General features: G+C 30.3%; 1 protein-coding gene and 1 long non-coding RNA gene across 2 annotated transcripts in view; both read right to left on the bottom strand.

The window, feature by feature from the left end:
- Positions 1-5,575: 5,575 nt before the first annotated feature.
- Positions 5,576-26,140, bottom strand: part of LOC129911864 (carbonic anhydrase-related protein 10) — a 55,538-nt gene continuing 34,973 nt past the window's right edge. The window contains exons 5-8 of the mRNA XM_055989846.1: positions 21,037-21,132; positions 20,744-20,965; positions 6,380-6,560; positions 5,576-6,306 (exon numbers count right to left, since the gene is read on the bottom strand). Of these exons, the coding sequence (XP_055845821.1) occupies positions 6,284-6,306; positions 6,380-6,560; positions 20,744-20,965; positions 21,037-21,132 (522 nt within the window). The 3' untranslated portion in view covers positions 5,576-6,283. The remainder of the gene's footprint in view (positions 6,307-6,379; positions 6,561-20,743; positions 20,966-21,036; positions 21,133-26,140) is intronic.
- Positions 24,143-24,688, bottom strand: LOC129911865 (uncharacterized). Its single transcript, XR_008771706.1, has 2 exons — positions 24,368-24,688; positions 24,143-24,303 (listed from the first exon to the last, which is right to left on the bottom strand). It is a non-coding gene; the product is annotated as an uncharacterized LOC129911865 (long non-coding RNA).

Genomic DNA, 26,140 nt, shown 5'->3' with positions numbered 1-26,140 from the left:
ATATATCAATCAAAACTGCATACTTGTTTTGGAGGGATATTTGATTTCTGATTTTATTTAATTTTTTTTTAAACGAATTTTATTTTGTTTTTCCAAATTTCTATATAAAAAGTTTTAAAAATTTAAGCAACTTTAACTCTAAAAGCAAGTTCGTGCGACCCAGTCGTGCTTTTTATTTTTTTACTTACCATACAGTTCAATAAGAGTATCTAAAGTCTCCAAAATTTCAATAAAACTTTTGATATTTTGTATTTTATCAGCATTTTGTTTTTGTTTAATATTTTTATTATTTTCCATATTTTGCTTCGTTTTGTAATAATATACACTGTTTATTAGATTTATAACTTAAATTCTAAATAGTCAACTACTTAAAATTATTTTTTTTTTAAATTTTGTTTTTTTACAATACTTTATTTTTAATTTTATTTCAAATGATATTAATTCCTAACTAGAATTTCGGTACATACAAAAGTGCATTTTATTTTTTGTTATTTTCCTTTTTTTATTGCGCGCTTTCTAATTAGAGATTTTACCTTTTTTTTATATTTAGCTAATTTTTTTTAATTACATCATTTAAATTCAATTTAGTTTCATTTTATTTTACAAAATAAAATTTTGTAGGTAATTTTAAGCTTGAGGAAGTTTTGCACAAATACATTGTTTTTTTTTTTAAATTGATTGAAAGGATTCTATTTTTAATTTTGTATTTTATTTTAAGGAAACACCACAACGAAAACCCACCTGAAAATCCGAAATCAATATAAAATTCTAGGTTGCAATATAAAATTATTGGCCCTAGCAATTACAATCAAGTTAATTACAAACAATTCAATGGTATAAATCTGCCAGACACCAACTTTTCTATGTGCAAAAAGGAAAATTAATTAAATTGTTCTATGGAAAAATAATCAAACAAAAATAGATGAAACATTGGTCTATGGACTTTATAGTGCCACATAGCACACATATTGCGATTGGGTGGGCCCACAGCCAGCAGTGGCGTCAGACTTTTTGGAGGCGTTTTTGTATGTTTTGTTGGGTTTTGGGTAAAGCCTTTTTGCGAACATCAAATAAAATGCAGATAACAATTTTCCAGCGATTAAATGATCATCAGCGAATAATTATTGCAGTGATTGTAATTATTTTTATTTATACAATATTCATTCGGCTCGAATTATGCGGTTGATTAAGGTCGATCGGATGAGAAGCAATTTGACTCTGATTTGCGGTATTTGCAGTGTATTTTGTGTACATATAAATTCCAGCCAGCCCAACAGCGGTGGCGTCGGTGACGGTAGCACCTTTTTTGCCAAATTATACTATATTGCATAGTCACTAGGGCGTATGAGTGTTATTTTTTTTTTTTTTACTATACTTTCATTTTATTTAATTTACCTGCGCTGGGGCGATGAAATTGGATTTTGATGATAATGTTGTGGCCGAGAGGGCAGAGCTTGGCTTTGGGTACAAATTCATGCATGAAGTGATTGGAATTTTCTGAAAGTGAACTCTGCAAAATTAATGGAGAAAATATTTAATGAGTAAAAATAAAAAAAAAAAAAAAAAAAAAAAAATACACACAAAACCGAAATGAATACATCCTAAGGGTATGAGAATAATTATATTTTTTTTTCACTCGTTGTTGTTTGCTCATTTTTCAAGAGGATTATTATTATTTATTATTATCATTAATTTAAATAGAGAAACAGAAATAATAATAAATATCAGTAAAAAAGAAAATAATTAAAAAAAAAAAAAAAAAAAAAACTTGAAAGCCCTCATGACGTCTGGCATTAACAATTATTATTACTTTTTCACACTTTCTCTCATTTTTGTTGTGTTAATTATTTATATTTAATTTAGCAGTCATTAAAATGGACAAGATATGCTTGAAATTTGATTCGATTGTTTGTATGCTAAAGTCCTTTTTTTTTTGTGGTGAAATCTTTTATTTTTGCTGGTTTCAATAATTTAATTAATCGATATGATAATGATGTTCGTCATTTTTAAATCATTTACTCACTTGCTGTTTTAATACTTAATTCATCTAATTGGCCTTAAGAGCTGAATTTCTTGAAAGAATTTGTTAGTTTCATGGATAGACAAAAAAAATTATGTGTGCAATTCTCACGTGGTTGAAGTGAAACCTTAAAAATCATTTAAAAAAATCGAAAAAAATATAACTTTTTTTTATTCCATCACTTTTTTTTATATGACTACCTACAATTAATTTTATACCATCCGAAAGCTTATTGTTTCAGCTCAAAATATTTATATTGACCATGTCTTAACAACATCTACAAAAAGAGCTAGAATTTTTTTTAACCCAATTAGTTTTCATAAAAAAAGCAAACCAATCAATCTCTTTTCTCTTCTAACGCCATTAAATCCATTTTTTAAAAGACAACCTATAATAAATTTCATATCAATATTATTTCACCTTTTATATGACACTTCAATCATATTTCTACCATGCCTACAAAAAAAGTAAGAATTTTTTAAAGCCAACCATGTCGAAATTTCCAGCTGGTCTTGCTGGTCATCGGCAACAAATCTTCACAAGTGTATTTTTCAAGTATTTCAATTAAAGATAATATAACTTGTAGAGCACGTACCGTTATGTGTGATATATTAAATGAAAGGTAATATTATCAGCATGCGTATTAAAGTTAAAATAATTTCTTATGTGCTCTAGATCAAAAGATATAACGTGTTTAAAAAAGAACATCTTTTCAACGTTATCTCAGGATTACAATTTATTTAATTACCTATGTACTGTTTAAATAACATTCATCTATCTATTAAAACAAAAAAGTTATGATCGATTGATTTTTCGTGTCGCTATTTCTTCATCTTGTTTCAAATCACTACTATACTAAAGAAGTTTTCACTTCAAAAATTAAAACAAATCTTAGGCAGAAAATAAAAAAATTAATCGAGATCCTGTTGGCAATAATCTCAGAATAAATAAATAACAAGTTTCTCACTACCAAGATTGCTTGGATTCACTCCCGAAGTTGAAGACATATAAAAGGATGGTAACCTGTCACTGCTCTAAAAGAGCAAAAAGACACGTTTAAGATTTAATTAAAAAGCTTAGCTTTTAGCTTCTTTAAGGCTTTTTAAATGCTTGCATTAAAAAGGTATGACACATTTATGTATCATTTTAGCTCAAAGTATAAAAAAAAATCGCATTTACAGTTAGATTTTTCAACAATATCGGTAACATTTATTTATTGAAACTTTACCGAAGTTTAAGGGCCCTATTATGACTCGCGAGTTGCTAGAAAAATTTGGCGAATTGAAGTTATTGATACTTTAATAAGCCATTTAGTGTTTTAAAAATTATACTTTAACATTGTTTGTATTCATTATTTTGACTGCATTGCGGGTAGATTGTCGTAGTTTTCTAATCGGAATACCACGATATGAGTGTTTCCCAAATCGTTCGATTTCAGTCGAACGTTCGACTCGCGAGTCATAATAGGGTCCTAAATGTAGCTTTCTTCTTCCTGTCTTTTTTCTTTCCTCTTTTTGGCATTTTAAAGATTTGCTGGTTTATAATTTATAATTGGGGAAATGCCATGTTTATCTACAGATAAACAAAAAATGCATCGAAACGAGTCTTTGGATAACAGCTTAAACTTATATAATTATATAATTTTAAAGACCTAAACAAAATCTGGTTATATTTTTGACCCCGAAGAAGTTTTATTCGAAAAGAAGTTCCAAGGCCTAAGAATCAAAAATACAATTCACAGAACAACTCGTGTTGGATGTTTGTATATTGTATAGATTAATATAAATGTTTAACACCATTAATTCTTTTGTTTTGCGGCTTAAGCAAAATATTTAGCCACGTCTAAAATTTATCCCAATTCACACAGCTAAAGACCTGCTCTTTTTAACGGCTAAAATTTCCTTTCCTTGATCTAACTTAAATTTTTAAAATTGTCTGAAAAATTCAAAAAGATTTTATAGCTGCCTTAATATTTTCTGTTTATCTAAATCCTTGAACATTGCACCAGAGTTAATTGCATTATTTTTGAGAATCGAAATTTATTTTTGTGACCAGGAGACTTTACACTTCTTAGAGATCATCATAACTATTTGATAATATTAAATTAATATACGTACTAATTCAATATAGTCTTTAAAGCAATCGAACATTTCCATACGGATTTATTGATTCTCAAGTCTGTGAAATAACCATCTGTTTCATTTAAGTCAGCATAATTATTTTCACTGAAGAACCTTTCTCGATCTGATGAGAATAATTTGTAGTGGGTAAACTTTATAAAGGTTAATTTAATGGTTATTTATTAATTAAGTTTTTAGGTGACAGGATTCTTATGACGTAATTTCAATTCTGAACGGGTTTTTGTCAAAATTCTGCCGGGGTCAAAATTCTTTTTTTCAAAATTCTTTTTTTTTTTCAAAATTCTGCTTTCAAAATTCTGATTTCGAAATTCTGCTTTTCAAAATTCTGTTTTTCAAAATTCTGCTTTTCAAAATTCTGTTTGTCAAAATTCTGCTTTTCAAAATTCTGCTTTTCATAATTCTTCTTTACAAAATTCTGCAAAAAATTAAAAATTATTTGGAAAATCTTTAAAAGCGCCCGCTTTTAAGCATTTTCCAAACCATTTTTAAAAAAGAATTAGCAAAATTTTTTTGTTCAAAAATATGCTGGCAGAATTTTGAAAGGCAGAATTTTAAACAGCAAAATTTTGAAAAACAGAAAAGAAAAAAGAAGAATTTTGAAAAACAGAATTTTCAAGCCAGAATTTTGACCCGATCCCATTCCGAACAGACCCTCTAAAACCTGCACCTAATAATGAAAAATCTAGAAGAATTCCGTAAACTATTCTCAGGAGACTAAGGGAATTCTTATAATAATGAGACATTAAAAAACATGTTGAAAATTATGAAAATCACAAAAGAGCATACTGGTACCTATGTCTATATCAAAGTATCTATTAATTAAAATTAGAATTTATAAGAATTAATAAAACCATCCTTTTTATGGGTTTAAAAACAATCATTCAAAATTTAATATTTATGTTTTGAAAATTATCGATTCATCTATGGCGCCGAAAACTATTGCTTAGGTGTCAGCCAAAAAAAATCTTTTCAGTAGAATGTGCTTGTACATATAATTAACAAAGATTTTTATCGATTTAATCAAATGAAGAGAATTTTAAACTCCTGAGCAATTGACAATACGCGCTGGACCGAAGCATATCTCTTTGGACAGGTGGAATGCTTAAGATCACAAAAATAGCCACCAATCAACCAATCTTTTACTAAAAAAAAAATATTTCTCTTCTTTCAATCTTTATTTTTTTCTAAGAAATCAATAAAATAATATTAAATAAATATTTGGTTTAACATTTATTTCAAATGTGTATTTTAAAACATTGACCATTAAAAACTAAATAGTTTAGAATCCTTTCAATTCTTATCAAAAAAAAAAATTACAAGCCAAGCAAGATTTTTTTTTTTATTTAATTAATATTTACAAATGTTTTCAAGCAATATTTTAACTACGAATTTAGTTTGAAATAATTTTGTTTTGTAAGAAATAATTTGTTATACAGTCCAAGGATATGTTGTCTAATATGAGTTTTATTTTATTTTTTATTATTATTTTTGTTTAGGGATATGTTGCATCTAAATATTAATGTCTAATTAATTAAATACCTATGTTTACATATTATATAACAGTCGATTATTATTTTTTTTTTTGTATTTTATTTATTTTTTGTCTCTTTTATATGATATCAAATATAAACAGTTTACATTATATAATTTATACTTAAATTGATTTTTAGCCATTTTTTTTTTTGTCTTAGTTACAATTTATTCTTCTTCATCTTTTTTTTTTGATATACTCATATACTCAATTTTATAGTTGATTGTGTTCCTCCCGGAACAATTCGGGTGGGATTTATATAAATATTATTTTTTGTTTTACTTTTCAATGTTATACATTTTTTTAAAATTTAATTTAAAATTAATACATTTAAGAATCTGTACAACTTTTTAAATTACCTGGCCATATTTTTTTGTTTAAACTTATTAACTAAAGCTTTTTTTAATATAATATAATAGTTTTTTTGTTTTTTTTTTTTACGTAATGCAAATATTGTATATATAATTTTTTTTTTTGTTATATATGTAAAGGTAGGTTATTGTTTTTTTTTTTTATTTTCTTCTATTTTATTTAAATTTATATGTATATAATGATTTATATAGAGGAAGCTCCAGTTACAGTTTTAAGCATTCAGTGTTGTTTCCAACTTGTTGCTAAAATTTTTAAATAAAATAATTAATATTTAATAAATATTTTTGTTAAATAAATAAAATTATTAAAATTTACCTTTATAGTGAACCTCTCTGTACATAGTAGGACACGCTTTGCCGTTCACTTTCGATGTTTTAAAATCAATATTTGTCCGAACCGGTCGATGTAAAAGAGGTTGCGGCGGTCTATAGTTATTGCCCAATGGTGCTTTCGGATGATCTGGGGTACCTTGCATTAAGCGCCTTAGGGCGTGTAGCTAAAAAAAAAAGAAAGAGAAAGAAATTAATTGAGATAATTTTTTTGAAATTGTTTGAATAGGAGTTAAATAGTAGGTATTTAAAAAATTAACCCTTGAAAGGAGGTCCTTAGTTACTATTGTGGGTTATCCTCAACTTTTTTTCATGTAAATAAAACCTTTATAGTTAAAAATTCTGTTCCAAAAAACTATGGCATCGTCTTTTTATAAATTAAGAAAAAAAAAATAGTACGTATACGCCATAGTGACCTTTTTTTATTAATCAAATTTTAAAATGCAAAACATCTCAAACCAGTAGGAAAAAAATATTTAATATCATATTTCTGAAGAAATAACCTTTTTAATGAATCTATTTTTTAATTATATGAGTTCAAAACCTGCTGGCTGCATTTCCAGTTAAATTTTCTTAGTCTGCTGCATTATCCTTTTTTGTTTGTAACAAATTTCCACGAAAAACTCTTTTTATAATTTACTTTCAAGCCGATTAAAAACGGATTCATATCTTTACGAGAGAAAGTACATAGTTATCGTTATATACCCAGATTCACTCAGGTCCTGGTGTGCAATTTCCTATGGGACTAAGATTATTTTATTTTTTTTTTTTTGCAACAACAGCTGATGGTTTTATTTTTTGATATACACTTTTTTTTGTGTGTGTTTCCATTTCTTACTTATCCTTGCCCTTATTGCGAACGCCAAAGGACACTTATCTGTTCAGTTATTTCGCCAGTGAAAAGACGGATTTTTACTATTTCCTAGAGCTTTCACTCTCCGTGATGGTGTGGTATGTGTGTGTATTTTTTGGTATGTATAGGTATGATTGTGGTTACATGCTCTACCGGATGATGGAAATGCATTTTTTTTTGTACATGGTCTAGTAAAGCTCAACATAACCATCAGCCATCATCATACAAGCGGGACATTTCGAATTGCAAAAGGAAAGCAATGGCATTGCCGTGGAAAATTAAAAAAATAAACCGAAACAGAAAAAAATAAATATATATGTATAAATGCATATAACGTAGCCATTTTAATTAAAATAATTCCATGCAGGGACATGGGATGACAATTCCCTTGGTCCTCAAATTCTTGCTAAGAAGTTTTTTTTTTTTATATATATTTCCTGATTTTTTTTCTCTATATGCACTAGGATAGGAGTAAAAATGAAGCGCGAGACGGCAGCAGCTTGCAAAACTACTCACGCGACTTGGGCTTCGTAATTTCCTCCAAAAAAAATAAAAAATTAAAAAAAAAGTAAAAAAAAATTATCTATTCAGGATACACAAATGTGTCGCCTTCGTCATAGTAGTCGTCGCCGTTCAACGTCGTCGTCCTGAAAAAAAATATAGAAACACAATCCAGACGAAAGTTGTTCAACTGAAGAGGCAACGCGCCATCGAAACTCTCAACTGGGGAACTCTAAAAGTGTCGTGCCACATATTCTCAACAAATTTTCTAGGAAAAATTTTAGATATTTAAAATATGATATGAAAAAAAAAATATAAAACATATGGTACAGGATATGTGTATATTCCATTCCCAGGTTCCTGAATATTTTGTAGACTAAAAATAGAGACACAAGTGTTCTAGTTTCTGTATGGCATATAAGTGAAATTTAATCACCTTTGGGTAAGAAGAGGAACATTTTTTATGGTTTTATTTTGCAAAAGGTACATGTTTTCTGACGGGGGTTTCTTTTTTTTTTTTTTTAGTGGACTCGAAGGATGTCAAATTTAATTTGGGAATATGGAAATATTTTTATTTCTGTAAATAATATAAATTTTATTATTTATTTGACCTTTTGATAATATTTTGCCAATACAAAAAAAAAAACAATTGAACTTGAGTACTGATAATATATGTAAATGCTTAAATTATGGAAGTGAAAATTTTTTTTTATGGAAGAGACATTGATTTTTAAGGAATTTTATCAGTAAAGTAAGGTAATAAAAAATCTGTTTTTTTTTTCAAACTTTAAAAGATTTTGACCCTGAATAGTAGAGTAACTAAAGCAAATTATTAGGGAACCCGTCTATATATTAAAAACTGCCGATGTTGCCATATTGCTTTTTTAAATTAAAATTAATGTTTTTTTTGAACAAAATCATTAAATTTCATAAAACAAACGATAGCAAAAAATTCTCTAGGTAATTTAAGGAAAACAAATATAAGGGAGTTAGGGACAATCTTCAATCGTTAAAGCGATAAATGCAATTTTCTCACAATCTGACTTCAAACACAAAAAAAACAACGGCAACACCTACAATATTTTAAATTACATTTTTAAAAAACCAGAAGCTCATTCTTATCTCTTAAATTTAAATCCACTAAATTTAATTAAGAGTTTTTGAAAAAATAGTCCTCAAACTCAAAATTAACAAAAAAAAATGTTATTAAAAAAATTTAAAATGACTTTTTTCCAAACTTTTTCTAATAAAATATGAATTTATTTTAAAAAAAAATTGGCCATAAATATTATCAGTTGAATTCCGAAGCAGAAAAGGTAATATATATCACACTTTTGAAAAAAAATAAGAATTACTTAATTATTGCATTGATTTTCTCAAAGATTTTGGCAAATAAGAACTATAAACTTTTGCTATTTAACTTTCAACAATAAAGGCTATTGAATCTTGAATGAATAAAAAATAACTTTATATTTAAATGTTGAACTTTAAAACAAAAATAACTTAATTTTTTTTCAAAACTTCTATTAAAAAAAGTTCTTCGAAAACGAAATACTTTTTATTTATTTTTTTTTTTTTTTCATAAACTGCAATACATATTGTCATTTCCTTTTATAATTTGAAATCATAATAAATGTGGCCTAAAAAATTTGAAAAATAAATGCATTTTATATTACGAAAAAGTTAAAAAAAAAAAATTTTGAAAACAAAATTTTTTCTTCACAAAAATCTTCAATTAAATTTAAAAAATCAAAACATTAAAAAAAAGTTTTTTTTTGTTATAGCCCAGTCATTTTAGTCATTTTTAAGCCCAATCTGCGGAAAAATTCCTACTGGGCTGAATTTTGGTATACAGCTTAATGACGGCTTTGTTATGAAGATGTGAAAAATCGACATTGATATCGTGTCCGCGTTAAGAGTTATAGGGGTCAAAAGGTCACAAAAACTGGTTTTTCACGATTTTCAGCAAAACGGTAAGTCTTATCAAAAAATTTTCAATGCAAGAATTGTAGACCAGATTATTATATATAAAAAGTGTCATGACACTTTTTTTCCTAAGACCCACCGTTTCTTAGGTATAACGATTCAAAAAGTTGAAGTTTAGTTGTAATCGTCATAATCCTATTCCTGAAAAAAAAACTCCTAACTGAAAAGTTCCTGAAATTTCATTATTTTTTTAGCTTGAATTTCGTTCCTCAACTGTTAAGAATATGGGGAAACCAAAAAAAAAATGGAAATTTTCGCCATTTTTCCGATTGGGGCCCTTCTCCCGAAACCATTTCCCTGGGAATTTTTGTTTAGAATATGTCTGAAAATATACAGGGTGTGCAATAGAGAATGAACAACCCTAAAACGGCTTATAGCTACACTTATGATTGTTCTAAAAACAGATAGAAAAAAGTTCTATCGCAACCAGTTCATAAAATATGGACTTTTTTTCGTTCAGTGTATTTTAAATTTTATCATCTTATGTTTTCGTTCACTACAACCACGAATGAATGAATTTTATTTATTTCTTTTTTTTATAATTTTCTACAATAATTGGATGATTACATAAACGCTTTAGAAACTGCAAAGCTATTGCACATTTTCGTAAAAAAAATTTTGAAATCTGTTTTTTGATGCAAAATGTAAAAAAAGTATTTTATGAAAAATTTTAAACACCTGTGGTATAAAATAAATCTATAGAAACCTAGGTGGCCAACTTTCTTAAAAATATTCTGGTATAAGGAGAATATTTTTAAGAAAGATGGCCACCTAGGTTTCTATAGATTTATTTTATACCACAGGTGTTTAGAATTTTTCATAAAATACTTTTTTTACATTTTGCATCAAAAAACAGATTTCAAAATTTTTTTTACGAAAATGTGCAATAGCTTTGCAGTTTCTAAAGCGTTTATGTACTCATCCAATTACTGTAGAAAATTATAAAAAAAAGAAATAAATAAAATTCATTCATTCGTGGTTGTAGTGAACGAAAACATAAGATGATAAAATTTAAAATACACTGAACGAAAAAAAGTCCATATTTTATGAACTGGTTGCGATAGAACTTTTTTCTATCTGTTTTTAGAACAATCATAAGTGTAGCTTTAAGCCGTTTTAGGGTTGTTCATTCTCTATTGCACACCCTGTATATTTTCAGACATATTCTAAACAAAAATTCCCAGGGAAATGGTTTCGGGAGAAGGGCCCCAATCGGAAAAATGGCGAAAATTTCCATTTTTTTTTTGGTTTCCCCATATTCTTAACAGTTGAAGAACGAAATTCAAGCTAAAAAAAAGAGTGTGTGTACACATGTACACTCGACTGAAGTTATACTTCTCATTCAGTATATGTAAATGAATTTCATTTGATATTTTTAATTTCTATTATTAAATTAATTAATCCACACTTCGTTTTTTACATTTTTATCAAGTGAACAATAAATTAATTCTTTCATCCTCCTTGCGTCCATGTAGTTTTCAATTTAATCTGTGAACTTTACTCATGTTGTGCGGTTCAGAACGTACTATATATGGTTAACGAAAGTAAATGATTGCGCATAAAATGTGCGATATGGTAATTTTATGAGAATTGTGTGTGCTTCAGCACTAGTAGTAGCAATATGGAACTTGCAGGGTTGCTACAAAGCTCAAAAGTGAGCTGAGCTCAGCTCGCAGCTCAGCTCAAATTTTGAGCTAGCTCACTTTTGAGATATGTACCATAGCTCAGCTCATTTGAGCTGAGCTGAAAGTGAGCTGAGCTGATGGTTGAGCTGAGCTGTTGGGTGAGCTAAGGTAAAGTGAGCTGAGCTGAGCTGTGATGGGTGAGAGGATACATTGATTTTTATTTGGAAAGTATAATGAAATATGAAGATATTTTAAACTTTTATATAACACCATAGCTTAAGATGTTTGGTTCTAGTTATTAATGGAATTATTTTAACACATAGATATTTTTATAAATAAGACAGATAATTTTTCGTGATCTTTTCTCTTGGTGTTTTTGATAGTAAATATATTTCTATTTTTTTTAGTAAAATATTTCTTTTTTTATCATAAAAAAAAATTCCGGTACAATCCGGTTTTTCGACTTTTTTCAATATTCCGAGAAAATCGCGTTTGAAAGTTGGGGTAAATTTTTTTTTCGAAAAATCCCCGAATCTTTGAACGGTCCTGGAAGCTAAACCGCTTGAGAGCAATTTTTGGGAGTGATGCCAAATGATAGCTTGTGTCATGGGCCTACGCTTTGCACATTGTCAGATTTTTAAAAAATCGCCTTCCATGTTAAACCGCCACATCATGCCTATTTTTTCAGAATCGTGCCTATTTTTTTTTTTTACTTTTAAGTTCTCCCGGTTTGAGAGCGCGTGGACCTACAGGGATGGGAATTGTACCCAAATGTAGGTTAAAGTCCCCGCTACCTTTTGGCATCAAAAAATTTTATTTTCATTTTCTTCAAAATTCCGCGTTGGAACGCTTTGATCTAGAGACAGGGGAGTGGTGCCATATGAAAGCTTATATTCTCAGCTAGCCGATAGTGGTATAATCCGGTTTTTCGATTTTTTTCAAAATTCCGAGAAAATCGCGTTTGAAAGTTGGGGTAAAATTTTTTTTCGAAAAATCCCCGAATCTTTGAATGCTCCTGGAAGCTAAGCCGCTTGAGAGCAATTTTTGGGAGTGATACCCAATGATAGCTTGTGTCATGGGCCTACGCTCTGCACATTCTCAGATTTTTAAAAAATCATCTTCCATGTTAAACCGCCACATCATGCCTATTTTTTCAGAATCGTGCCTATTTTTTTTTTTTACTTTTAAGTTCTCCCGGTTTGAGAGCGCGTGGACCTACAGGGATGGGAATTGTACCCAAATGTAGGTTAAAGTCCCCGCTACCTTTTGGCATCAAAAAATTTTATTTTCATTTTCTTCAAAATTCCGCGTTGGAACGCTTTGATCTAGAGACAGGGGAGTGGTGCCATATGAAAGCTTATATTCTCAGCTAGCCGATAGTGGTATAATCCGGTTTTTCGATTTTTTTCAAAATTCCGAGAAAATCGCGTTTGAAAGTTGGGGTAAAATTTTTTTTCGAAAAATCCCCGAATCTTTGAATGCTCCTGGAAGCTAAGCCGCTTGAGAGCAATTTTTGGGAGTGATACCCAATGATAGCTTGTGTCATGGGCCTACGCTCTGCACATTCTCAGATTTTTAAAAAATCATCTTCCATGTTAAACCGCCACATCATACCTATTTTTTCAGAATCGGGCTTAACTTTTTTTTTACCTTTAAGTTCACCCGGTTTGAGAACGCGTGCACCTACAGGGATGGGAGTTGTACCCAAATGTAGGTTAGAGTCCTCGCTACCTTTTGGCATCAAAAATTTTTTTTTCATTTTTTTCAAAATTCCGAGATATATGCGTTGGAAGTTGGGGCGCTCACTTTCAGCTCAGCTCACTTTCAGCTCAGCTCAAATGAGCTAAGCTATGGTACCTAGCTCAAATTTGAGCTGAGCTGTGAGCTGAGCTGAAATGTGAGCTTTTTGCAACCCTGGCAACTTGCCACATGGAAATTACCACATGCAACTTGCCACACGCAACTTGCCACATGCAACTTGCCACACGCAACTTGCCACATACAACTTGCCACATGCAACTTGCCACATACGACTTGCCACATGCAACTTGCCACATGAAACATGTAACTTGCAACGTGTTGTGTGTTTTATGTTTGCCGTACTGCGGCGTACTGCATTTTTAAATACTAAAGTACTGCCTACTCTAAAGGTGAAACGACAGCCCTGCTACCCAGGGTGATCGCGTCATAATCCCTTTGACATTCTTGTCAAAAAGTAAATTTTCATACCCACCCTCCCATAAGAAGTATAACTTCAAAAATAATGAAATTTCAGGAACTTTTCAGTTAGGAGTTTTTTTTCAGGAATAGGATTATGACGATTACAACTAAACTTCAACTTTTTGAATCGTTATACCTAAGAAACGGTGGGTCTTAGGAAAAAAAGTGTCATGACACTTTTTATATATAATAATCTGGTCTACAATTCTTGCATTGAAAATTTTTTGATAAGACTTACCGTTTTGCTGAAAATCGTGAAAAACCAGTTTTTGTGACCTTTTGACCCCTATAACTCTTAACGCGGACACGATATCAATGTCGATTTTTCACATCTTCATAACAAAGCCGTCATTAAGCTGTATACTAAAATTCAGCCCAGTAGGAATTTTTCCGCAGATAAAACCTAAAATTACTGGACTATTACCATTTTCAAGAAATAATTTAACAACACTCAAAAACTAAATTTCGAAATAATTCATCATTTAAAAAAAAGTTGAAATATTTGCATTCTAATAATCCAAAAATTTATTATTTTTTTTTTTTTTGGAAATTTTGTGAAAGTTTTTATATAACGATTCATTTAATGGCTTTATCTTAAAATCTACATTGAAATGGGCATTTTCCTTAACAAGAAATTTAGTTATAAAAAGACGGTTCTATTGATGGTACCATTAAAAACGTCTCAAAAAATTTTTTTTTTATTTCAAAAATTTATAGCTTTTTATAGCATTTTAAACAAAGTTTATCAAGTATCAAACTAAAGTTATTATGGATTCAAATTTCAGGTTTCACATGCAGAATGATGTCAAATTTGGAGTGATAAACTGTTAACTTCTGAGTTAGGTATGTTGTTATCATGTAAAACTATCGTCGGTAAACTAACTTCACAGACAACTAAAACCCTTTTTTCTTTAATTTATCTGAAAACAAGAATAATAGAGCTTTTATTCGAGAATTTTTCACTTATCTCTCAACAATCACTATAATATGATGGGCACAAAGCCAAAACCACGAATCTGCAAAATTGTAGTTTTGAGAATAACGGCTTCAAAATTTCATGCAAACTTATGGAAACTCGTACAAGAGACATTAATAGGTCAAAGCGTTCAGCTTAAAAACTTCCAAACTTCAAACGGCTATATCTAGAAATTTTGACAAAAATGAAAAAAAATTTGTTGATGCCAAAAGGTAGCGGGGACTCTTACCAACATTTGGGTACAACTCCTATCCCTGTAGGTGCACGCGTTCTCAAACTGGGAGAACTTAAAGGTAAAAAAAAAAGTCAAAGCGGTTTAACATGGAACATGATTTTTTAAAAATCTGACAATGTGTAAAGCGTAGGCCCTTGACACAAGCTATCATTTGGCATTACTCCCAAAAATTGCTCTCAAGCGGTTTAGCTTCCAGGAGCATTCAAAGATTCGGGGATTTTTCGAAAAAAAAAAATTTTACCCCAACTTTCAAACACGATTTTCTCAGAATTTTGAAAAAAAACCCAAAAACCCGATTATACCACTATCGGGTAGCTGAGAATATAAGCTGTCATATGGCACCACTCCCATGTCTCTAGGAATTGATACATTTGCAGATGAGATTAATTTTTTTCTCTCAACGATAAATCTCACTGGTTGACCGAAACATAAAAAAAATACAAAATAAAGGTTTCTCTCAGACCTTGACCGAAATTTTTCTTTTTTAAAAATATAGGTTATTTTATGACCTTTATTGAAAATGGGGACAAATAAGAGTTATTAGGAACTTTTCAAAAGATTGAGATTTATTTCTGATCTCTGATTGAGCTGGAAATTCATTTCCTTTCGATTTGAATTTTGACATTAATCGTAAAAGAATAATTGAAGCTGAGCTTTGGTTGAAAGGGGAAAATTTTTTCAAATTGGGTACCATCAGAACTTCTCACCTTTTCCCTCTTTATTCCGCACCTGGCAAAAGGTTTAAAGTACAGTGTCTTTTGCTAGGTTATGAATATTTAAATAAATAAATTGAAGCAAATAGTGTTGGCCGTGCCTAATTAATGCCTTGATGCTGTAAGATCCTCGAAGAAGACGTTGGTGTTGTGTTTATTATTAATTTTTCTTTTTTTTTTGTGTACTTTTTCTTGTGGTACACTTTTTTGGAAAGAAGGGTTTTTGCATTTTCCTGGTTGAATATTTAATCGTTCATTATGCAAGGATGCAGCTGCTGCTGTTCCTAGGATGATGTTGCATAGTTGCATACATTTTACGCAAGGTGGAGCAAAATAAGTGCCCACCCGCGTTGACGTTGTTGCATAATGAAGTATTTATTTACTTTATTTTTTTTTTTTAATTTTTACTTTTCTCAATTCCTCACACCAAACAAAACCAACAACAACAACAAAAACAACAACGATGACTGCTTCAGTTCTTCATTAATTAAAGGTCACGTTGCTAGTATATAAATAAAAATGTTTGTATGTATTTGTGTTTTGGGAAAATGATGAAGTCGAGTCGTGCTGCCTGATGATGGTGAAATGTAGCATGTAATTTACAATTGTAATTAAAAGTGCACTGTAATGACATAAAATGTGCAACGTGCCATGCAGTGTTGCATCGCCATCAATCCATTCATTCATCCTAGCCAGCCAGCTAGCTTGTGTGCGGTGGTAAGGGTAGATGGGTGTATAACGGTATTACGGTTCTGGTGGGTGGGCCATTTAAAGTTGGTTGTTCACCTGTCCATGTAAGTGGATGTATGCTACATGGCGCTTTTGGATGCATTGTTGTGGGAACAATCACAAGATATGGTTAACTGACCATATTATGATGCTTGCAATATTTTTTTTAGCCTAGAAAATGGGTGGTTTTGTTTTACAACCAGATCAGAGATAGTGTTTTGTGTTTTTTGTGTGACAGGTGGTGTACTTTGAAGGATATCAGAGATGGATTTTATACTATTACTCGTATATTGGCTATATTGTGTTCTGCTGTGATACAAAAAAAAAAAAAAAAGGATTCTCTAAAAGGGGTTGTGATGTCATTTGTTGTTAGTTTAGTGTCCTTTGGAAATATTTATGTAACATGCAGGAGCAGGTAGATGACGACAACTAATTAAAATGTTTTTTTTTATTGTTTAATTTTTGTTGCTGTAAATTGTTGTAAAAATGAGTCCTTTTAAGTTCAATGGATGAATATTGTTATTTACGACAAAGTGCTTTATATTTTTTACATTTTGTGTATAAACACACGAAAAACGAACTAAATATGAGAGGTCATTTAAACAAATGAATTATGGATCAGTCGGATGATAGCTGATGAGAACTAGGTACATATCAATATTTTTAATTAATTTTTTGTGAAGGTTGTTTAATGGAAAAAGAGTATAATTGTAATACCATGTTTGATTTTTGTTAATTTGACTTTTAGGAATACGAGGAATTTTTCCTTAAAAACTACAGAACTGATAATTTGTTGGATTGTTCCCACCAAGGCACTTCTAACAAATGACAGTAGCGGATATCCGACGGGATAACTACCCGAAAGAACTGATGCCTGAAAAGACGAACAACGAAACGCATCGTAGAAGAGTTACAAGCTCCGCCGATAGGCAGATTGCACCATTCAACGTTAACGATTAAGGCCAACATTTCCATATTCCCGACCTGGCCGAAGTCATGAAAGTCATATCCAAGGCAGAGTCCAAAAAATGTTTTGGAGCTGAAGGCCTTACTACCGAGCTGATTGAAGAAAACGTTGAGCTTGATGGGAGTTTGCACTAACTCATCTAGAGTCAGTTGGGGTAAGTGCGCGCACTTTTCACTTCAAGGGGTAATAACACCTTGTAAACCATGAAATCGACCGTCATATTCATCAGCGTATAAAACAAAGAAGAAATATTATTTTCTTTTGGTGTTTATTTAGTTTAATTAAGTACATATATTAGTAGGTAACAGAATAGGCTAATGTTAAAATTTTTAATGATGTGAAATTTTTTAAATGGAGGTGTAGTTCAGGATGATAGTAAAATCCTGTGCTCCCATCGGGCGACCAACTAAGTCCTACAGTTTTTAACCGATTGGGCTGAAATTTTGTGTGGTGCTTAAAAATACTATTCTCTAGTGAAGTACGTAGAATTTTTTTGGAATATTAATTTTTAAAGAAATAACATTAGTTTGAAAAAATTATTTCATTCCAAAAACAAAATTCGTTGAAAAAAAGACCATAAAATCGTTAAATTTTAATATTTCAAAAAAATCCTACGTACTTCACTAGAGAATAGTATTTTTAAGCACCGCACAAAATTTCAGCCCAATCGGTTAAAAACTGTAGGACTTAGTTGGTCGCCCGATGGGAGCACAGGATTTTACTATCATCCTGAACTACACCTCCATTTAAAAAATTTCACATCATTAAAAATTTTAACATTAGCCTATTCTGTTACCTACTAATATATGTACTTAATTAAACTAAATAAACACCAAAAGAAAATAATATTTCTTCTTTGTTTTATACGCTGATGAATATGACGGTCGATTTCATGGTTTACAAGGTGTTATTACCCCTTAAGGCGAAATTGTGAAGATTCTGTAAGAGATATCAGCATAATTTTTTTTAGATTTGATAAACCTATACTTTGGGAACAAGAAAACACTGAAAAAAAATTTTTGTAGTTTAAATATTTCATATGATTAAAAACAAAAACCAAATGAAGTCGAAGTGCGCACTCTTGCCCCAAAGTCAGGGTAAGATCGCGCAAAATCTTGGGTAAGAGCGCGCTCATAATTTTAATAGGAATCTTGACAGTTTACGGCAGCTAAATGTCTAAAAAGTTAATGTTATACTTAGTTAAACAAAACTTTATTTCAAAACTTTCAAGTTTTCACTAAAATAAATGAAAATGTTAATGAAAAAAACAAATTAAGTTGAAATACAAAAACTTAAACTTTATTTAAAAAACAAAACAAACAAAAAAATATTTCGAATTAAATTAGAAGATTACGGCCTTTCTTTTTTGGAATTCATGAATAATAGCCTTCGTTTTTCAAAATTTAAGTTTCAAATGTTGAAAAAAGAAAAGTTTAATATGGGTAGAAGTGCGCGTTCTTACCCACAAATGGACTGCGCGATTTTTCCCACAAAGGTACTTTTTTTTCTATTTACCAAATTTATAATAAAATACAACAAAATCTAACAAATTTTTGACTTTAATCAAATTTAAATATGCACAATTCCAAATTATGTACTACTCTCGGTATATAATGCTCCCACGCCGACGCTGCACACTTTTTTTTTTGTTTTGAGCCGGGTTTTTTCAACCCGCTTTTAAAATAAAATGGAGCTGAGCACAAAATTGCGAAGGTCATCACTTATTGACGTCTGACTAAGCGCTGATTTCCTCATTTTTCGTTTTAGTTTTTTTTTGGACACAACTCGAGAAATAAGCACTGCGCGCTCTTACCCACTGAGCGATCTTACCCGAAATGACTCTGTCACTGTCAAACGAAGACTCAACTTTTTAAATTAAAAAAAAATTCAGCCTTATTGCGATTGGAAACTATCAATCGATAGTTGATAAAAATTCAATTTCGAAATCTTATTTAATTAAGAAAAGTTTTGAAAGCAGAGAATGCTCGTAACCGTTATAAAATGAAATCTAATTACAAAATTCCATTAAAAAGTTGACCAGTTTTCCTATAAATTAGGTTTAAAAATCCCAAACTTTAGTATTTATCAACTCCCTATCGATTGATAGTTGTAAATCACAATGAGGCTGATTGTTTGCACCGTTATTAACGGTATCTGCCATAGAACGTTTTTTTTTTTTTTTTTCTGAATGTCTCGTACATATGTATATGACTAACCCGATTTCAATGAAAATGTTAATGCAAAAGCATCAAAGTACCTAGGTAATTGTAATATTGACATTTTAGAAAATTTTCAAAAAGATATTTTTGGATTTTAAAAAAATATTTCAAAACATTTTTTTTTTTTTTGGTAAAAGTTAGTGAAATATTTTGAAATGACATACCAACTTTATTTTTTTTAATTTTTTTTTTGTATTTAACGGCTCTAACGATTTTCAATTTTTTTTTCTAAAAATTCCTTTTATACAAGAAATCGGATTGCATACTTTGTTTTTTTTTATCAAAATCAAAGAAAAACAGTGTTTCATTAATTATTATTAAAACAGGTTTTAGGTATTTTTTTGCATTATCAAAAATGCTTAAATAATCGTAGGTATTATAATTTTCCCTAATTTTTTTCAAAAAAGCTTTAAGATAAGAATCATGCAATTTATTTAATATCATCCTTGACAGAAATGTTTCAGCCGAAAAGTATCCGACTCCAACACAGAAAGACGGTTCAGTAGAGGAAGACCTAGTCTAAGGTATGGCATGCTAGCGGAAGGGGACCTCAATCAACATGGAGTGATAAACTGGAAGCCACTGTCTTAGGTTAGAGCTGGCTGGAGAAGCTTGTCGGTTCTGGCTGGATTGAAAAGCCACCTAAAGACATTGGTTAATAAATATAATGTATGTATATGATTTATATGAATCAATTAATTTAACTTTTGAAAATTAATTTATTTTTATTGAAAACATAACCCTTTAAAATATTGCTGAAAAAATACCACTTTTTAAGGCTAGATAAATTTTTTCTTAACGAAATGACACTAAATTATTATGAAAAGTCATTATCCTTATCCTCTATCTCATCTTGCTCTTATTAAAGAAACATTATTATCTAAAAAAATGAAACTACTTTAAGTCCACGGAAGTACATTCGACATGGTGACTATGACGACACAACTACACGAGTGAACGACAACAACAGCGAGAAAATGTATTCATAGCTCATCTAGCCATTGTAGTGGAAACATTTCCTGAACACAAACAAAAAGCCCACTAGGGGTTGTAGACCTACTCAGCGCCGCGTATCATTATGTTAGTGATGTTCCACTAGACAAACCGGCGACATTAGGACAACAAAAACAACTACAATCTCGTAGATACAACTACAGTCCCGCACAATTGTACCTACTACTTGGATTTAATAGAGAGAAGAGATAAAATAAGCCTTGTTGAGAAATGAAGTTTATATGTGAAACTACTGTCTATGAATTTATAGGGGATGAAAAAAGAGGCAAAAATTCAACCTTGTGGAAAATCATTCATTTTAATAAAACTTACCTGCTGTTTTGTTATATAAATAGGTTTATTGAGAACTATCCACGTGACTGTTTCATGACAGGCTGGAGCCGTCGTTGAACCATCGTACGTCATGTAGTGGTCGGTATCTGGAAGCAATCCTCGTATTGATAGGCGTTTTATTATCACTTCATCGCCACCAAATCGAATTCTTTCCAGTTGATCGGTAAGCATTCGAAGTTCAGCGTTTGACAGGTCACCCAGCTTTAAAAAATAAAAAATAAATACTTTTTTTTTAGAACGGATGATTTTTTTTTTGTTTTGTTTAAATTTACCTGCAGAAGAACTGCAACACCAACAATTCCCTGAGCACGATTTAAAGCTTCTGAGAAGTTTGTGTACAGCTGAGAGTTGTAGCCGAATATTTGAATCTAAAATGAGAGAATAGAAATAAAAGAAAATTGTATAAATTAAAATTTAAAATATAAAAATGTTTTTTTTTTTTGAAAATTTTTCCTTATTTTATTATTAGAGTTACTAGATTTTCATTGAGATCAGTCATGGCGTTTTTGAGAAGTTAAGGTACCATGAAAACGGTTCTATTGCAAGTACCTACTGTTTTTAACGGTCTATTTTTTTTTATTTCATAAGTATGCCATATTGCGTTTATTTTTTTTTTAACAAAATCGTTAGAGTCGTTTTTGGGAAAAACAACTTTTACAATATTTTACCATTTTGGTATGGCAAATTCCGCTCCCTAAAAAAAAATTTTAGACAATCACCAAAAACTACTACTAGATACTTTATGATTAGGACAAATACCCGAACACATTAAATGAAAAAAAAAAAAAAATTGTCCCACAAAAAATGCGATTTCATGAAGATATTTTGAGTAAGTTGCCTGCGTTAAATACAAAATTCCTTTTTCTCCAAAATGAATTCCCTGGATTTTGGAAAATTTTTAATTCGGTAGAGTCGAATAATAAATTATTTATTACAACTTTATTGAAACAAAATTTGTACCTACGCCATTTTTTGCTTATTATTATCGATCACCATCAAAACCTTAATTTAAAGAAACTTAGAAAACGTTCTTTGGAAGGTATACCATTAACATAAGAACTTTTAAACATAATTTATCCAAAGGCTTGAACATGTTTTTTTTTTTTTTTAAATTCGAGATCATTTTCTTTTTCAAAATTTATACATGGCAGGTAGAGAGCTGGAGATTTTCCATTGAAAACAATAGTTGAAAGGAATCACCCCCTCCTCTTAGGCTGTAGCACCACAGAAAGGCAGACAACAAAAGAGAAGAGCCTCTTTTTTCGGTTTCATTGTTTAATTTTTGTTTCAATTTAGATTTTGTGGCAATTACACTGATCGGCAACGAAAATAGAGCTAGAACCAAACCATACTTTTCTAAAGGACTTTTTTATGCTGAGTCCGAATCCGAAGTCAAAATACTTGAATATAAACAGGTCAAAAATGCGTTTTTGGGTACATTTGACGTCAAATTACACCACTGTAAAAAATTTGTTTGCATATATTCTTATGCAATTTCAAAACGCGATATTTTATTGTCCTAAATATATTTTACATATTTTCAAAATTAATTTTTTTCTCAAAGATATTGCAAAAAGAAATTTATGATATCTCAAAACCTTAGTACATATCATAATGAATGGTTTTTTTTATCCAAATTCCAGTTTGCTACTTCTGATTTGGATTTTAAAAAGCAACTTTTTAGGGAAAAATGTATTTTTTCGATTAAACATCAAAAAGAACTTCATTGAAAATTAGTTTTTGAACCTTTAATATAGTGAAAATACAGATGAGTATAGCTCAAAAACCAGACGTGATAGAACAAAACTGCAAACAGTTTTGAATTCAGCACACTAAGGCTTGGCGCACACATGCGTTTTTGATCGCGCGATTATTCAGTCGCAAATTAGATGACAAGAATTTCAATGACTGTAGACACAATTTTAAAATTTTTAATCGCGAGAAGCACGTGTGTTCACAGTCATTGAAATCCTTGTGATCCATTTTTGCGACTGAATAATCGCGCTACTAAAATCGCATGTGTGCGCCTAGCCTAAAGTCAATTAAAATCAACTTACAAAGTTATTGCTCCCGACTTTTTTTTATTTTTGCCGAATAGTGTTATCAGCATCTTAAACCAAAACTTAAAAAAAAATCAATGTCCTATTTTCACAAATTTGATTTTTCAAAAAAAAAAAAAAAAACATTATCGTTAGTAACAATTTTTGAAAACAAATACATCTTTATCAAAATACATGTAAAACTCAATTTTGCGATACTAGGTCCAAAAAAATTTCTTTCAAAAATCCTTCTGAGAGTTTCCAAAAACAGCTTCATACTGAGTTTGAAGGGGATCGACCGACAGACATGGGGACAGAATGAAAGACTTACCAGGCTCATTTTTTTTCGTATTATCAATCATCGTAATATCAATTTTGTTACGAATGCGTATTTTGATTATATTATTATATATAATATAATAATTTTTTTTAGAAATAGTAAAACTCATAAAGGTTTATTTTTATTATAATTTTAAGTGAAAAATAGTACATATAAAATTTGTTTTTGTTTTTTTTTTTATTATTCTAAAAACATCTTTTAAATGGTTTTAATCTCCAAACCAAATATGCCATTAAATTTCTTGTACAACGAAGTATTTCAAGAAAAAACAAATATACTGTTGGAGCCGTGGCTAGCCGTTTTAAACAAGAAAATAAAAAAAAAAAAAATTGAAATTGATATGCCTTTTAGAAGAAAATATCAATTGAAACCTAAAAACAAAGTTTTAAGAAAATTCAACCATTTTCCAAAAAAATGGATTAAAAAAAAAATAAATAAATAAATTCTTCGTACAAAATTTCTTTTAACAAACAATTTTCTTAGAAATCCGTAAAGTGGTTCACGAGAAAGTTAGAAATCAAGGCAGGTACAGTTTGTAAGTGTTCAAAAAATATTTTTTCAATTTCAAAAGTAGGTCCGTTTTTGCGACAGTACACGATTTTGTTTTAGTGAAAATCGTTGCATTTGTTTTTGAGAAAAACCATCTTTTCCGTTTTTAGCATATGGCAAGTAGCAACCATTAATCCTGATCCTAAAAAAATCAATTTTATCTCTGGGAAATCATCCAAAGCAAATGGTTCGAGATAGAGTCAGACAGACAGACAGACGGACCACTTTTTTTGCATTCTCCATCATCGTCAAGTAATGCTGCATTTTTGTATCGAGTTTAATTTATTTTTTGCGAACCTACTTATATCCCAAGGAAAAAATTAAAAATCATGTTACGAGTATTTGTATTGAAGCCCAAAGCCTAATATTGTTGCAACAACGTAGCTATGCAGACTTTCTCAGCGTGTACAAAAATATTAAGAACTAATTTTTTTATTAAAAAATTTTAACATTTTTATTTTTATTTTTATAAACTACAAAACTAGCATCGTATTTTACTCCTCACATTATGTACATTGTACATCCATATTAATTCCGATTTATACTGTTTTTGTTTTTTGAAGTCAAATCAACTTATAACGTTTCCTTATCTATTCCTCTCATCCAAGTTTCTGTAAAAGAAAAGTCAACGATCTCAAAGTATTTGTACTATTCTTTCAAGTAAATCAAATATACCTCACGGCACCGGCCTCCAGCATCAAGCTTACATCTAGGTGGTACAAATAAAATACTTTTGCCTCCAATAGTTCTGTTAAATTTTTGAAAAATTCTTATTTCGGCAGCATTACAAATGAATCCCATACAAAAAGTGATAAGAAAAAATAACACACCACACCCGAATATTGTCAATTTCATTTTTTGACTGAAGTTTCACACGCTTAAATGAAACAAAGTTCTTATCTTTAAAAGCTTTTCAATCATAAATACTGCGGGCTGTCTGTCATCTTTTAAGTTCTTGACTTAATTATTCCAAGAAATTAAGTAATTATTTGTAAATATTTCCCTTTGAGATTAAAAAAAACATTTTTTTTGTTTTGTTGACACCATCAGAGCTTTTATTGAAGTGACGAAAAATAAAATCCAGGACCGGATTGTACAATGAACAGTCTTATTTTTAGTCATTTCAGCTTTTTTTTTAAATCGTTCCAGTAGTAAAAAAAAAAAAAACAACTAAAAATCCCACTTAAGTTAAAATTCCAACCAAACTACATATATTTTCTTAAATAAGCTCCAATTTTCAAGATAAGAAAAGTTTCCTAGTCTAGTTTTCAATGTTGACTTTAAATATACACAAACACACAAGCCCTTAATTAGGTAAGCAGATTGATAAAAGGTTGATAAAATTTAACAAGCATCAAATTTCAGAATAAACCACACCACAAAAGCGTCTTCTCTTACAGCCAAAAGATCTCTAAGCAAAACATACATTCTCTAATCCGATCAATTACGCTGCAGTCTATTTAAACACACAACACACCTCTATCTTCTTCAATCCTGCTAACCTCTATACACAACACTCATACAAACATATCAAACTTGCTTCAAATCGTATATACGTGTAATACACCCTTGCTTGCTATAATGATGAAACATGAAGCAAATGCAAACAGCAATGTTCGTATTTGCAAAGGATTAAAGGCTTTATGTCTCAGCAGCAAATAGCAATTGTAACACTCTCGGGTGAATAGGCACTATATAGCCAGCTGCTGCTGGCGTTCGTTGGTCGTTGGTGTATCTAGTATCTACTCTACTAAACTGCTCCCCAGATACTCACACATCACGCACAATCAAACAAAGTCACACAAACAAAGAAACACTAGTTCACACAAACACACATACAGATAAATGGCCAGGACAAAACACAAATTAATTGTCCAGCAAATTGGCAGCGATTTGTTACGACAACGACGACGATGATGACGACGACTACGACTAAACGAAGGCGACGACTAGAACGACTTCAACATTACGTGTTTTAGGTTAGGTGGGCGAATATTTGTATAGACACTAGACAGTGCTGTGCAAAAAAAATTTGTTTTTTTTTAAATTAAACCATAAAATAGCATTGATTCAAGAAAAGTCGGATTATAATAGTCCAATACAAACACCATGTTCTACCTAACTGGGTTCAGTGATTCTTTTGGTCTATTCATCAGTTTAAATTCCAGGCTTGGAAATTAGAGAATATCCATAACTCTGAGATATCGTATGATATAAATGCTAAGTTCGAATGAAGAATTAAGTTGGTATCAACCGAAACCTATTTCCGTTCATGGCCGCTACGACTCAGACGTAACACTTATGAAAAATTTCATTTCATACACCTTCCATTTAGATGGAAATTGTGTTCTCAAAAATTTAGAATATTAAGAAAATCCATAATGGAATTGGGTCACTACGGCGTATGTGGAACATTTTTTTATATAAAAAGTAATAAATGTATTTAAA

The sequence above is a fragment of the Episyrphus balteatus genome, chromosome 2 (assembly GCF_945859705.1).
Source record: "Episyrphus balteatus chromosome 2, idEpiBalt1.1, whole genome shotgun sequence".
NCBI lineage: Eukaryota > Metazoa > Arthropoda > Insecta > Diptera > Syrphidae > Episyrphus > Episyrphus balteatus.
Note: the sequence above shows the minus strand (reverse complement) of the source record. Positions and strands in the feature narration are given on the sequence as shown.